We start from the raw sequence: 15,440 nt of genomic DNA on the forward strand, positions 1-15,440 counted from the left end.
GGAAGCCATATCCTCACAGCAAATTATTCTCAGCCATAAGGTGAACACCCATTTTTTAAGAAAAGCCATTTCCAAAGAACCAAATGAAAAGAAAACTAATCCACAATGACAACTGGGATGCCAACACATTTTATTTTGGGCTTCCTCAGCCTGGTGTCTTCTTAATGTATTGGGACTGGGAGACCCAGAATCCCCAGCCAGCATACCATCTAGGAAATCTGAAATCTGCAGCCCCAATACATCAGAAGGACACATGGGTAGGGAAAGCTAACCTAAACAAAAGCAACAGTCTTTTTCACCCTGAAAAGCCTGTTGATGAAGCATTCCTAGTTTATTAAGAATTTAAATTAATACCTGGAGAAGCACCACAATTCCAGGCTGAAAAGGGGAAGGGGGTTAAAAAAACTAAACAAAAAAATTGTAAGGTATGATTTGTAATGGGAATGAAAACATTTGTGTATTCTCATGAAGACTTGTTTTGTCAAAATGCATTGGAAATTTGGTTGAATCAGTAATGCAGAAAGGCTGAGATGAGAGACACTGTGCAGGCAAAGAGAGCCAGAGGCCAGCTGGAAAAGGTTCTTTAAGATCACACTGTCACTGGAAAGAGAAAGCTTCTCACACACCAATGCCTCATATTTCATTTCCTGGGAATGTTGACAGTTAGAAGTACATATTTAGGAAAAGAAGTTCCATAACCCTGAAATCCTCAGAGCTGATTCTGAAGAGGAGAGCTGTAAAAATCCTGGACAGAAAAGGTGGGAGAAAAATAAGAAGCTTTCATGCAAAGGGTTGCTACAGTGTTCTGTCGCCTAATCATAATCTAGAAATAACAGCTAAGAAATACCGTAGCATTCAACTTCCGTGTAGATTAGAATATTTATTATTTATTTATTTATTTATTTGGATTTCTAAACCGCCCCCTCTCCCAAAAAGGGACTCGGGGCGGTGTACAGTCAGATAAAATGCAGATAAAATACATGAATAACAATATAAATAATGTAAAAACAATTAAATACTAAACATTTAGATGGAGGAGATAAGACTGTACAAGAAATAAATATGCTATGGAAACCCTAAAAAACATCCCCAATTAAAATACCCAAACCCAATTAAAATATATCCCCGGGAGGCAAAACTAAGAGAGTGCCAGGCCAGCTGATTGAAACAGGTGAATAAATGCAAGTCACCAAATGTCTGTGGTTTCCATGAAGTTGAGTGGGGAAATGCAAGGAATTTCAACAATAAAGATTATGGGGATCTGCTATGTTCCAGAGCTGGACTCTCCAAAATTCTAGTAAACCTGAATACAAGCATCCCCTTTTTCTCCCCAAAAAGTCAATGGCTGCCATCCATGTCTATGGAAAAAAGAATCCCAGCATTCAATTCCAATTGAAGCCAAATATGCTAAGGCAGTGCTGTTAAACTTGCGGCCCACGGGCCAGATGTGTCACACACTGGCCATGCCCACGTTCTGCTTTATCAAAGGGGGGAAAAGTCCCGATACGTCACTTGAAGACATGCATTTGACACCCCTTAGCATAGGCTAAGGGTTGTGGGAAGCAATAATCACATATAGAACAGAAGAGCAACCCACATTGTCAATGCATGGAAAAGAATATGAATACTTACATAGTCACTCCCTGAATGAAATCCTTTCTTATGCTTATACATGTGAAAATGATGCATACTAACACTGATCTATCATCCATCTATCCATGATCTACAAACTTCTTCTAGGTATTAATCCATTGGTCTAAGTTGGCAGTGCTAGAAAAAGGATCCTGGAGTCATGATGGGCAGCTTGGAGGAAAAGGTCAACCAGGGAGCAGCTGCTATAAAAAGAGAAATTCTATTCCTAGAAACATTAGGAAAGAAACTGAAAATAGAACTGCCCATATAATAATGCCCTCATACAAACCTAATTCTGCCACTCTCAAGGCGTTGTGTACAGTTCTAGTACCTCCACATTAAGAAAGATGTGAGAAGCCAAAAAAAGGTGGAGAAAGAAAAGTAGGGGCAACCCATTCAGGAAAATATATTTGAAGACTTTTCAGTTTCAAACAAAGGAGAATAAAAAAGGTCAGGGATCTCCACAGGTATGGTCAAAAACTCAAGATGATGGCTGCAACAGTAGGACCAATACCCTACCTGTTTTAGGTGCCACACATTTTAAAAAATGGGAAAACCTTTAATCACACCGTTGTGGCCACTCTTTTGACTTTTTTCATCATGCCCTGCAACACATGGTAGAGATATATAAAATTTAAAGATAACGCAGAAAAAGGACGAAAACCCAATGCAGGAGATTGATGGAAGGAAGTACTTCTTCACAAAGCATATAATTAAACTGTGGAATTTGCCATTTTAATCATAGTAGCCATTCTGATATATCTTTGCCATGAAAACCCCATGGACAGTACCAAAAGGTATGACACTAGAAGATGAGCCCCTCAGGTCGGAAGGTGTCCAATATGCTACCGGGGAAGAACAGAGGGCTAATACTAGTAGCACCAGAAAGAATGAAGTGACTGGGTCAAAGCTGAAAGGATACTCAGCTGTGGATGTATCTGATGGTGAAAGGAAAGTCCGATGCTGTAAAGATCTATACTCCATAGGAATGTGGAATGTAAGATCCATGAATCAAGGCAAGCTGGACATGGTCAAACAAGAGATGACAAGACTGAACATTAACATCTTAGGAATCAGAGAACTAAAATCAACAGGAATGGTTGAATTGAATTCAGATGACCATCTGTGGGCAAGAATCCCTCAGAAGAAATGGAGGAGCTTTCATAGTCAATGAAAGACTAGGAAAAGCAATACTGGGATACAATCCACAAAATGACAGGATTATCTCAGTTTGAATCCAAGGCAAACCATTCAACATCACAGTAGTCCAAGTCTATGCTGGTGCTGAAGAGGATGAAGTTGACCAAAATCACCGCAGATGGCAACTACAGCCAAGAAATTAAAAGACGCTTGTTCCTGGGGAGGAAAGCTATTGCAAATCTAGACAGCATACTAAAAAGAAGAGACATCACCCTCCCAACAAAAGTGTGTATAGTCAAGGCTATGGTTTTCCCAGTTGCAATGTATGACTGTGAAATTTGGACTATAAGGCAGGCTGAGTACCAAAGAATTAAGGCCTTTGAACTGTGGTGCTGGAGAAGACTCCTGCGAGTGTCTCGGACTGCAAGATGATCAAACTGGTTTGTCCTAGATTGATCATCCTTTACTGATCTTTAGAGGGCCAGATGCTGAAAATGAAACTCAAATACTTTGGCCACCTAATGAGAAGGAAGGACTCACTGGAGAAGAGCCTAATGCTGGGAAAGATTGAGAGCAAAAGAAGAAGGGGACGACAGAGAATGAGGTGGCTGAATGGAGTCACTGAAGCACTCTACGTGAGCTTAAATGGACTCTGGGAGATGGTAGAGGATAGGAAGGCCTGAAGGAACATTGTCCATGGGGTCGCAATGGATTGGACATGACTTTGCAACTAACAACAGCCATTCTGAATTGTTTCGAAAGGGGACTGGCAGAGTAACGGAGAACAGGCTATAAAAGGCAACTAACACTGATGGCATCTTCAGTCATAAGTAGCATACCTTAAATATTGGCTTCTAGAAACAACTGGTATGTGTGAGATAATGTGGGAGCTACTATCTTACATTCCTGGTTTCCCAAAATGATTGTAGCTGGCCATTGCATGATTCAAAATGCTGGACTAAGAGAACTTATGGTCTAATTAAGCAGAGATCTTATATTCTTATGACCAACAAAATGTTATTTATACTTCAAGTCTGCAAACTTTTATTCGCTTTCTTTTGGTTATCAGGAAAGCTAGAACCCACCTTAATTCATTTACTTATTCCATACAGCTCAATAACTGGAGCTTTTCTAAGCAGTGTTTGAGAATTAAAATTTATTAGAAGAGAAAAGCATCATAAAAAGCTATATAAGCACCCTAATGGCAGTATAGAGGTATCAGAAGCAGCTATAATAACAACAATAAATACAACAATTATAAGAAAGTAACAAAAAAGCATACTTCTAAAATACCAAAGTGACATTACAAACATTAAAAAACACACCTTATAAGTTAAATCACAAATGTGACAAGTGGCACAAGAACGCACAACTTCTTCAATTCACGAAAAACTACAAAGCCTCTGCAGTATATTTTCAAGGCTGGCACATTTATTTTGGCATGAATTGCCTTTTCTTTTCTAAAAGAACTTCTGTGTCAGAGTTCACTTCTCTCAATTCATAGTTTTCATTATAAAAAGAAAAGGTAGAGAAAGAAAGCTGATCTTCTTTCTTTAAACTATAGCCAACTGAAAATGGAATACTTTTTTCCATTCAGCAGCTCATTGTCTCATGATATTAACACTGTAGGAAGTTGGGTGCAAATTTATTTAAAACTTATCAGTTTTGCCCAAATATGATCCCCTCTGGAAGGTCAGAATTTAATCTCCTTTCCAAAAAGAGAGAACCTCGTCTGAAGTCAGTTTTCCCAAGGGCACATTATTAGGATTCTAGAAACGGCTTCCAGGTATAGTGGGACTTCAATTCCTGACATTTCCAGAGATAATTTCCTAAAGGTGTTGTTTCCCAGTTCAGCTGAATATGCAATAATTCCATAATGCACGTTACAAGAATTGTGACACTATAGGATAGTTGAAGCTGGGGTGGGCATCTGGGTGTTTGCAGGGGTTCGGGAGAACCTCTAGTTAGGATTCTGTCCAGTTCTGAGAACCCCCAAATCCCACTCCTGGCTGGTCCCACCCACCCCACCCCTCCCAGGAATCCCCATGCAGCCTGTTTTGGATGCAGGTAAGTGTAGGGCACACGCAGAGGTCGGGGAGGGCAAAAAACAGTCCTACAGAAGTTCGGGAAAGCTGAAACTGGCCCATTTCCGACCTCCAGAGGGCTTCCGGAGGCCATTTTTGCCCTCCCGGAGGCTTAAGTGAAGCCTCAGGAGCCTAAGAGGGCAAAAGCACTCCCACGCCATGGTGCAGGAGGCTGACTAGGCCACGCCTACCATGGCTACGCCCACCCCGAAACCAGGCCGAGAACCCCTTGCTAAAACTTTTGAAACCCACCCCTGGTTGAAGCATGCAGTTTATTTGAAACAATTTGTTACACCAGTCTGTCAGGTAATTATATCACACAAAATGCAGATTAACTTAAAATGCAAGTATCTCATATAAATTATTAATAAAGATCCACACAATGAATCGATTCAGCTCTTCCATTTATTCTAGATAAATTTGTCTACTAATTGAAAGAGGTTAGATTTCATAGTCTTGAATCAAAATAAAAGCTGGAGAAAGGTATGATTTCAGAAACTCCAGCCTTTCATGGATAAAGTTTATCCTGTAGCAGAATACTGAAGACTCTGCAGGCCACGTGTTAATATTTGCTCAAAAATTTCACTGTAATTTGCATACCAGTTAATTGCCCATCTTCTTCTCACCTTAAAATATGTTGTCAAAAATTCAGTACAATCCTTCATGTTTCAGCAGATTCCCCAATAATGCCTCTATTTCCTTTCTTTCTTCCAGAAACACATCAGGTCACCCCAAGAGAGATGGAAGACCGTTGCCATTCATGGGAGTCCATGGGAAAGGATTCAGGTAACATTGTCTGTATCGCAATGCCATGCAAATGACATAAACTGTGTTATTTGCGTCAGTCATATCCTTTTTGCAAGTTGGAGTTTAGCAATTATTCAACACATGTTTCTTGACCTCTGACATGCCAAAAGGCAACATCTTTCACAGCTGTGAAACAACATATTTTTTTACACTCTTGCTGAAGCTCCTCCCATTCTTTTTCTCAACTCTCAATCCCTTGAGTGAAATTTTTTGGAGGCCAAGCCAATGCACTGGAAGTGAGTCTCACAGAGTTAGTGGCTTTCTAATAAATTCTGGCTTAGTTCCTCGCTCATCCATGACTGTCTTACAACCATCTACACTCTCAGAAAACAAAACCAATAGCCTTGCCTTCACTAGGCTGGTAACCCAACAACTCCTTTGAAGGCAAAGAACTGGTACCCTTTATAAAGGTAAAGGTTCCCCTCGCACATATTTGCTAGTCATTCGCGACTCTAGGGAATGGTGCTCATCTCCCTTTCAAAGCCGAAGAGCCAGCGCTGTCCTAAGACGTCTCTGTGGTCATGTGGCCGGCATGACTAAATCCCGAAGGCACACGGAACTATCCCTATTTTTCTACTTGCATTTTTAATGCTTTCGAACTGCTAGGTAGGAAGAAGCTGGGACAAGTAACGGAAGCTCACTCCATTATGCGGCGCTAGGGATTTGAACTGCGGACCTTTCTGATCGACAAGCTCAGCGTCTCAGCCACTGAGCCAGCACATCCTACCCTTATAAACACTGGTAAATCAATTCATCATTGATGAAATAGAACTAAACCATTCTATGCTGTTAGTTTAGAATGTTTTCTTTCATTAGATAAAATGCTGAGCAACGGGGGAAGGGAGGGTAAAAGCCATGAGTGAATATTCGAACTAACAGAAGGATAAATCACACCAGCAGCATTTGTAAAGCTGAGGTACAAACCAGAGATTCAAAGACTGCAGGGGCGGAGGTGGTGGTGAACTGTTCTGCATTAAATTATTTTAACTTTCATGTGGAACTGCTACAAAAAGTATAAACAGTTGCAGTTTTTTGGGACTCTGTAAATTTATATCCCAACCTCTGAACATCAAAGTGATAAATTACTCTCTAAACTTAAGCCCAGTTCTTACTCAAGCAAAACTCTCATTATAGCTAAAGAAAAAAAAAGTTTTTCCCCTGAAAAAAAAAAAGCACAGAAAAAGACATAATTGGCTCTTTTATATGTATTAAAGACCAGTTATGCAATTTTAGTTTCTAGAAAGGTACACTAATTATCTGTAGAATAAACTACTTTCTCATGTGATTCTATTTTTACTTCCAAGCTCTGAATGGACCAAAAATTCAGTTGCAGAACAATAACAATGGCAATTGAAATAAGAAGGCCAATTCATCAGCAATCTAATCACAAACACTCCTTCTTAACATTACTACTGTATCCAATTGTATGCATTTGATTCTGGGTGCCTGAGAATGCAAGTTATAGCAGGTGGCAATCCTCCCAACTTTGTCTACCTTGGGAAAAGCTAAACTAGTCCAGATTTTTGGATGGGAGACCACCAGACGATCCAATGGCTCTAACTAGACTGGAAGGTAAAATAACAACTTGTATAAGGCAATGAGAAACCTTCCCTTCAATGCTAACAAGGAAACAACAGGGACATGTCTATGAAATCACCAGACATTGGGCTTAATTTGAATATTTCATTTCCATTACCTGAATATAAAGTCAAATTGACAGTTAATTCCTACATGCATGTTTATCAGGCTATGACTACATATTGATAATCCACCCATATTGGCTATCATGGATCGAATTAAGTGTTAGGATTAGGCAAATTCTAACAAGAGGGTGCTCTGTAACATGTGGGAATGCACTGCCAGGAAGCAGCAGTTTCCAAAGCAGTTGTGTGAACATGGAAAACTACATGGTGGCTTTAACGGGTCAAGGAAAGGCGTTATGTGTGCAATCTCAAGCACTGAAGTATCGGTTTCCAATGATTTCCGCAACCTATTTCAGACTACACAGACCACAACACTTTCAACTGATAGTGAAGGATGGGTCTCGCAGCTCTCCTAATACAGGTAGTCCTCGAATTACAACTACAGCTGAGGCCAAAATGCTTGTTGTTAAGCGATACATTTGTTAAAAGTGAATGTATCCCCATTTTACAACCTTTTGTGCCTCAGTTGTTAAGTGAATCACTGCAGTTGATAAGTTAGTAACCCGGTTGTTAAGTGAATCTGCCTTCTCCATTGACGTTGCTTGTCAGAAGGCTACAAAAGGTGATCGCATGATCTTGGGACACAACATCGGTCATAAATATGAACCAGTTGCTAAACATCTGACTGCTAATCACCTGATCATGGGGATGCTGGAAATGTCATAACTGCGAAAAACAGCCATAAGTAACTTTTTCAGTGCTGTTGTAACTTTGAACGGTCACTAAGCAAGTTGTTGTAAGTCGAGAACTACCTGTATTGTTATATCTCTCATATGGTGAGAAATGTTGGGAGCTGTACTTCAGCAACACCTAGAAGGCCACTGATTCTGCATCCCTTAATGAATGATTTCTGCTTGATATGCTCAAACTAGGTACTACACATAGAAGCTCCTGCAACTCACAAATCAACCCTGAACTAAAAAGATGTGTAAGCAGAATACCCAAAATGGTCCAGCATCAGGCTTTACCTTCCAGCACAGTTATACTGTGGACATATAATTTTATATGTGATCGTGAAAAGCTTTAAGAGTGACTAATATCTGTGTGTGCATAGCAGAAAATGAATTTGATAGTGTGAAGCAGCTCAACTGGTTCCTGCCCAGCCTTTACCAGCCCCCACACAACCTGTTTCCCAGCTAGGAGTTGTAATCCCAGCACATCCAAAAAAATATTGGGTTTGAGAAATCTGATTTTGCTCAACTATAGGTGCCTTAATATGAGTGGAGGTTCCACTGAGTTTAATAGGATCAACCTGCTAAAAAGGGGACTGGAGGCTAAAACATATGAAGAACGGTTGCAGAAACTGGGTATGTCTAGTTTCATGAAAAGAAGGACTAGGGGAGACATGATAGCAGTGTTCCAATATCTCAGGGGTTGCCACAAAGAAGAGGGAGTCAAACTATTCTCCAAGGCACCTGAGGGTAGAACAAGAAGCAATGGGTGGAAACTAATCAAGGAGAGAAGCAACTTAGAACTAAGGAGAAATTTCCTGACAGAACAATTCATCAATGGAACAACTTGCCTCCAGAAGTTGTGAATGTTCCAACACTGGACGTTTTTAAGAAGATTGGATATCCATTTGTCTGAAGTGGTGAAGGGTTTCCTGTCTAAGCAGGGGGTTGGACTAGAAGACTTTCAAGGTGCCTTCCAACTCTGTTATTCTATTCTATTCCATTCCATTCCATTCTATTTATATTAAGAATGAATAACTGATTTAAGCAGGGAAAGTGCTTTACTAATGTATTCCTTCTTACTCTGACCTTATTATTTATGAGTGCAATTGGCATCAGACAGACAAACAGACAAATATTTGCTAACTCAATAGAACTAGTGGATGTAGCATCATTATCAGCTGTCTTTTATTTTAAATGTTATGTTATGCTCCTAGGAAACCTAGGAAAGAAAATAACTGATAACATGTTGTGATAAATATTTTATCTACAGCCTTTAGATCAGGGGTGTTAAACTCACGGCCCGTGGACCAGACGTGTCACACGCTGGCCACGCTCATGCCTGGTTTAGCGAAGGGGGGGAAAGTTGCAATACGTCACGTGACGACGCTGTGACGATATGAGTTTGACACCCCTGCTTTAGATGGAAGTCGGATCCATTGCAATCAGAAGAGAATTTTCTAGCAGGATAGGAAGTGGAGACAGAAGGCTAACACAAACTGATGATTCAGAAATATATATATATTGATTCTAAATTAATACACATCTATCGACTCAGAAACTTCACTGGGAATGCTTATACAGAAGCTAGGTTAAGAAAAGTAATCAGACTGGCATGTCTTGCCTATTTCACAGAAAATCCAGTGAAGTGGTTTTGGGGGTCACATTAAGCAACCTCTCCTAATATCTCTTACAGCTCCTTCAGCCCATCCAGAAGCCAAATGCCCTTTTATTGCCTATGTGTAAATGAACTGGCAAAATTTTAGCACAATACCACTTCAAATCTTAACCCAGCAGCACACGAACAGATTAACGTGAATAAATTCTGAGCTAATCAGGTTCCGTCTTTAAATGTTGACACAGTATTATGCATATCCCATAAATACCTTCTGACTAAAATTCATCCCAGGAGATTGGCATCATGCCAGGGCTATTCATATTTACTGTATTTATATAGAACAGTTGGCCAAAGATAATATTGAAGACAAAATATGCCTTGAGATATATACAATATCTCTGGGTTTTCCTTTTAAATCTCTTCATTGCTAAAAATATTTACAAAATGTCTCTCAAAGACCTATCAGGGATCTGCACAGTGATATATAGCCAACTATGAGTATAATTAGAGCATATTTGTAATATTTGAGCTGTAGTCTGTTACCAAATGCTAATGTCTCTGTGGTTTAAAAAAAGTTTCTTTTTAAAAAAAACCTGAATGATTACTCTTTCCCAGGCCTTTTACTCTATGACCTCAGTGTTGTTTGCGGAGATCTCCTCCCCTCCCACCACTATCACATTGTCTGCTTGACTGGTACTAGAGACTTAAACCTTTTAAGGCTGAAGGGAAACGGTGCAGAGCAGCCTAGCCTGGTGTTTTCTCATTTATATTGTAGCCGTTTCTTCTTGGTTGTACGTTTTTTTTCCCCTTTAGAATGGCTCACCCAGCCTAACGTATAACTAGACAGCAGTGGAAAAATGGTTAATGCTTTTACTCTGATCTTCTCCACCAAGTATTTGCACAGGAAGCCTGGCTGCAGTAAGCAAGCAAGTAAGCTGTGGGCTCTTGAATATCTGATGCTCCCTATTGGCCAAGGCCTGCAACCTCCACTTGTCCTTTTCTGCTGTTCTATTTCAAGTCCAGGCAAAGGGATCCAAAAGTGTCAGGGGTACTTTTGCATTCGTGCCAAGATAACCCTTCATTTTCCACGGACAGTAAAATTTCCCAGAAAACAAAACAAAGCACAATGCATAGCTGTACATCATTCACTCTGGATAACCCGACCTCTTTCTATGGCTCAGCCACATCAGAAACGTGATCAAAGGGATTGGGAGGTTATTTAAGATGGTAAACAGTCTCCAAAAAAATGAATGTTCGCATGTTAGACCCATGGGAGGAAAGGAGGGAGGCAATTGCATGTGTGGATGTGTGTACACATACATATGCACGCATGCATTCTAATGTCTCAAAGTTCCCTTCTGCATTTCAGCATTATTGCCACAAATTATACCAGAGAGCTTGCACATCCCCTGCTTGGCTCCAGCACGTTCTGCAAAATGTTTTCCCCCTCAGGGCAGCAAGGGTGGAGTGTGTTTATCATAGACTTCTGGATGGTGCCTTAATTACAATAATAAAGCCCTTTGATTCCCAGGGTGTCCTCTTCCTTGGATTGTCATTTGACAATAAAAAGAAGGGGGAAAAGAGAAAGCAGCTCACTGAGAAGTGGGTGCATAAATTGCTGGCTGGCACTCTCGCTCCCGGACTCTCACTGGCGTGCCCCAGCAAGCCTCAAAGTTACACCTCTGCAACAGTCAAAATAAATAGAATATTGAGATAGAAAATCTAGCATGGTGTTACCCAGATGGCTGTAATGCTTTCCCCATTACCTACTTCTCAGAGATGGTCAGGTATGGGTATATAGGCTCCATATAACAGATATAGAAGAGAACAAATTAGAACATTAATCAGTGAGCAATTTAGTGAATACTTTGAGATCCAATACTTTTCCTCCTCCTAGAAAATTTCTCATGCTGACCTACATTTGACTATTGTTCTAAGACAGTATTTCTCTTAAACTTTGGCAACTTTAAGAAGGGTGGACTTCAACTCCCAGAATTCCCCAGCCAGCGCAGTTGAGAAACCTTGTTCTAAGGTATTCCAATTCTGCTCCAGACCACAATAATAAGTTATTCGACTTCCACAGATTTCATAGTCTGATTTTCTAAAGAGCAAAAAAGTCCACAATTTCAGAGCGTTAAAGCAACAATACTGTCTAAAATTAATGCAACACACACACAGGATAGCAGTATAACCCTGCAGCCTTATGTAAAGATAACTCCATTGGGTTGGAGTTGTTTGTAGTTACGATGCAGAGCATTGTTATTTTTATATTTATATCTCGCCTTTTGGGGTATTTAAGCACTCTAATTGACTAGACCTTTTTGGCCACAGCCCAACAGCAAGTCCAAACTTGGAGCTGCAATTTGAATTCTCCCACTGCCAACCCTGAACGCTCAGCAGATTCAGATTTTTGGGAAGCCAATTTCTGCAAGCTCGCCCTGATCTTCAGAAAAGAGTCCATCTAATCAGTTCCAGCTGACACATTCCCAGGCTGTGTCCAGGAAGCTGGCCTTAAAAAAACGTTGGAGGGAGATTTATTTTGTACCTGGAGAGAAGATGACCACAAATATGATGGGCTATTAAACTGAAAACGGAAACCTAGAGTGGAACTTCCAGGTTTGGACAATTTTTTTTTTTGGGGTAGGCAAGGAAAATTTGAATTTTAGATCACAGATAATTCTTGTTTTTCTCCATTCTCCCCCACTTCTTGCCCCCTCCGCACTGAAACTCCTTCCCAATTCCAACATAATCCAGCAGTGGCTAGAGAAAAGGAGGCCACAGGATGGGAACAAGAGATAGGAAACTGATAAGGCAACAGGAAGGGATGTCAGGGGGGCAGGGGGCCCCAGGGGTGGGGGGGAGCTTAACAAGTAAGCTAATCCATTTGTGAGGTTTGTTGACCCAGGTGTTCACCAAGAAAGATCAGGGACTTGGAAGCAGCGGTCTGATGAAGTGCTGAGGTGGACGGTATCTACGGAGACAACGCTGGGGAGCTAGAGTTCATAACTGAAGGAATATGAAAAAAATATTACACAGGAGAAGAATGACAGGAGAGAACCAGGAAAAGGAGCCTTGCAGATATATCTGCTCCTCAAAGACACCAGCTGGTCAAATTGGGGTGGGATAAGATGGGATGTACTCTCTACCAAAAGCTTTATGGGGACATTTATGGGGAGGCAAAGCCTAATTTGCATTTGTTCTTTTCTGCTATGAAGACTTTGCAAGTGCTTTAGTTTGACTGTGTAGGGTTTAGTTCTCACAGAAGAGCAAATGACAGGCACTCTGCAGATGTTCAGAGGCACAAGCATCTCTCCTTACTTTGTGTATCCCAGGTTTACATCTCTCGGCACTCAAAACATTCCCAGGGTTCAGATCCAAATAAGAGTCCGATTACCAAGTAAACCTCATTGATGAAACCTAGCTCACTTCCTTGGATTTTCATCCTGAGGAATAACACTGATAGCTGTGCTGTACCGTCCAAGTATTACAGAAATAAAACTGGTAGGTGGCTATGTCAACATCCTCTCTTTTTGCAGAGGATGTTGTTACATTTATCAGATGTGGGGGAGGGGGCCTGTCACACCGCTGTGTGACATGTGGGGGAATGTCACACCGCTGGATCACACTCTGGACTGCCCCCTTGCTATCTGTGTGGGACCTGAACCGACAGGCACCCTACCTGAGAGGTGTCAAGGTAACAGAGAAGACACCTCTCCACGCCTCCTCACACATCAAGCACATTATGCAATCCCTCAGCAACAAAGCTCTAGTTGGCACAGGCACACAACAATTATTCAGAGTAGACTTACTTGCGGACGGGTGGTAACTCCCCATGTCAATTTTGTAAACTTCTTTGGCGTAATATTCCTCATCGCTCCTTTCCTTTTCACAAGAAGCTGCCCTGTGGTTGGCTTTCTCCTGCAGCAAGTCCCTGGTGCTATTGTAGATTGAGATGACCTCCGGAGGAACCTCCTCGGGCTCGGGGTACTCTTCCGGAGGGCTGGTGAGTTTCAGTTTGCTCAGGATCTGGCCTCGGATGGCTTCGATCCGCTTGCGCATGAACTGGTCCGTGTCTAGGGTGCTGCACGTAGACAGAGCAAAGGCCACGGTGGCCAGATCCAGGGTGAGAAACACACTCAGGAGATAGCAGTGCATTTTAGAAAAAAGAAAAAAAGGATTAAAAGTGAAAAATAAAATAAAAACCCAAAACACACTTCTTTTCCTTCGCTTCTCCCACAAAGAAAGGACCCAAATGTTTCCTGGAATTTTCTCCGTGGCAGTCTAAGATGTGCAAACAAGATTCGGATCTTTAAAACAACAACAACAACCCCGAGGGATCGAAAGAATAAATGCAACGCCGATCGTGAGTCCAGATAGCGTATGCCAAGCTGCCGGTCCGCCAAGCTGCTTGAGTTGGTTGCAAGTCCAAGAGTGAGTTTGAGAGCAGATGCGATGCTCCAGCAAAAGTGGCGGGTTCAAGCCAGCAATCGCTTTCTATTAAAAGCAAAAACAAACAAACAAAAACCCCGCAACAGATAGCGCCTAATAAAAAAGAAAGAAATGTAACAGGTTGCAAACGTTGCTTAAAAGCAGGAAAGCAGGTTGCTTTTTCTCTTCCCGGCTACTAAAGGAGAGAATAAAACCCCCCAAAACGTTGCCGGGGGGGAATAACGTCTGGTACATACAAAAAGAAATTAAAAAAAAATCTTAAGGGTTGAAGGAGTACGTGGAAGGAGGGGAAAAAAAGAAGGGAAACTGGCCGCCACTTAAAGCGAGGGCTCCGGAGACTCGGCGCCCTGCTGCCCACAAGCTCCCACGCTCCAAATTGAGATGGCACCGACTGGCAGGCGTAGGAAAGTAGGTCCGGGGTGGGGGGATGCCCCCCTTCGGGGAATCAGTGCGTCGCTCCCCCCTCCTTTTGCTCAGGGGGTTGGTGTCCAGCTGCGAGCGGAGGCTAAAAGCGCCCACGTGTGTAGAGATGCGTGTGTGTATGTATGTGTGTGTGTGTGTATATATATGTATATACACGTGCGTGCCGGCGCCAGGACAGATCCCGAGACGCGCCTGGGACAGCTGGACGCCTTCAAGGTGGTTCTGCCAGCTTCTCTCCCTTCTCTTCCCACGACTGTGGCTCTTCGACAGCCCACCACCAGCAACCCCCTTCGCGGCGTGGGCAGGATTCTGAACGGTCCTGCTTTCCTGGGGACGGCGGACTGCCGCGACTGTTTGCATTAACCGACCAGCTCACCTCCCTCCCTACCACCCTCTTCTCTCTCTCTCTTTCTCTCGCTGGCGACTGCTGGCTGCACAACTTTTCCAGGAGCTCCCTCTCCTCCTCCTCCTCCTCCGTTTTTAAAAAGCCAAACCGAACCAAGAAGGCTGAGCTACCGCTGCTTCTCCAAGGCTTTCGTGATTCCGCCCCCTCCGCCGGCGACTTTTCTCCCAAGACTGGAGATTGCAAAGTTCGTTTTCCGCCCTCGCCTTGGCACTTTTCCACGCGGAGTAATAGGTGGCGTGCCTCCCCCCCTTTTTTTGGCCCCCGTCTCCTCACCCCCCCTTGCTTCCCCACGGAGCTTGAAGAGATGGGGCTGGCAGGCACGCCGCCCTTCGTCCCCAGGTCTTCTAGCCTCTCCCCTCACTCGGAGCCCCCGCGCTCAACTCACGCCTTTCGCCCGCAGAGAACCTCGCGCTCTGCCGGAGAGGGAGAGTTGATAAGGTCCTCTCGGACCGCGGGTGGGGAGGGTGTGTGAGTGTGTCTCCGCTGCCTCCGCAAAATGACAAGGGG

General features: G+C 42.5%; 1 protein-coding gene across 1 annotated transcript in view; it reads right to left on the reverse strand.

Annotated features, from left to right (window-relative positions):
• TGFB2 (transforming growth factor beta 2) overlaps positions 1–15,161 on the reverse strand; it is a 111,485-nt gene extending 96,324 nt beyond the window's left edge. The window contains exon 1 of the mRNA XM_081945888.1: positions 13,465–15,161. Coding sequence (XP_081802014.1) covers positions 13,465–13,810 — 346 coding nt within the window. The 5' untranslated portion in view covers positions 13,811–15,161. The remainder of the gene's footprint in view (positions 1–13,464) is intronic.
• Positions 15,162–15,440: the final 279 nt, after the last annotated feature.

This window comes from Natrix helvetica (assembly GCF_964273705.1).
Source record: "Natrix helvetica genome assembly, chromosome: 2".
NCBI classification, from domain to species: domain Eukaryota; kingdom Metazoa; phylum Chordata; class Lepidosauria; order Squamata; family Natricidae; genus Natrix; species Natrix helvetica.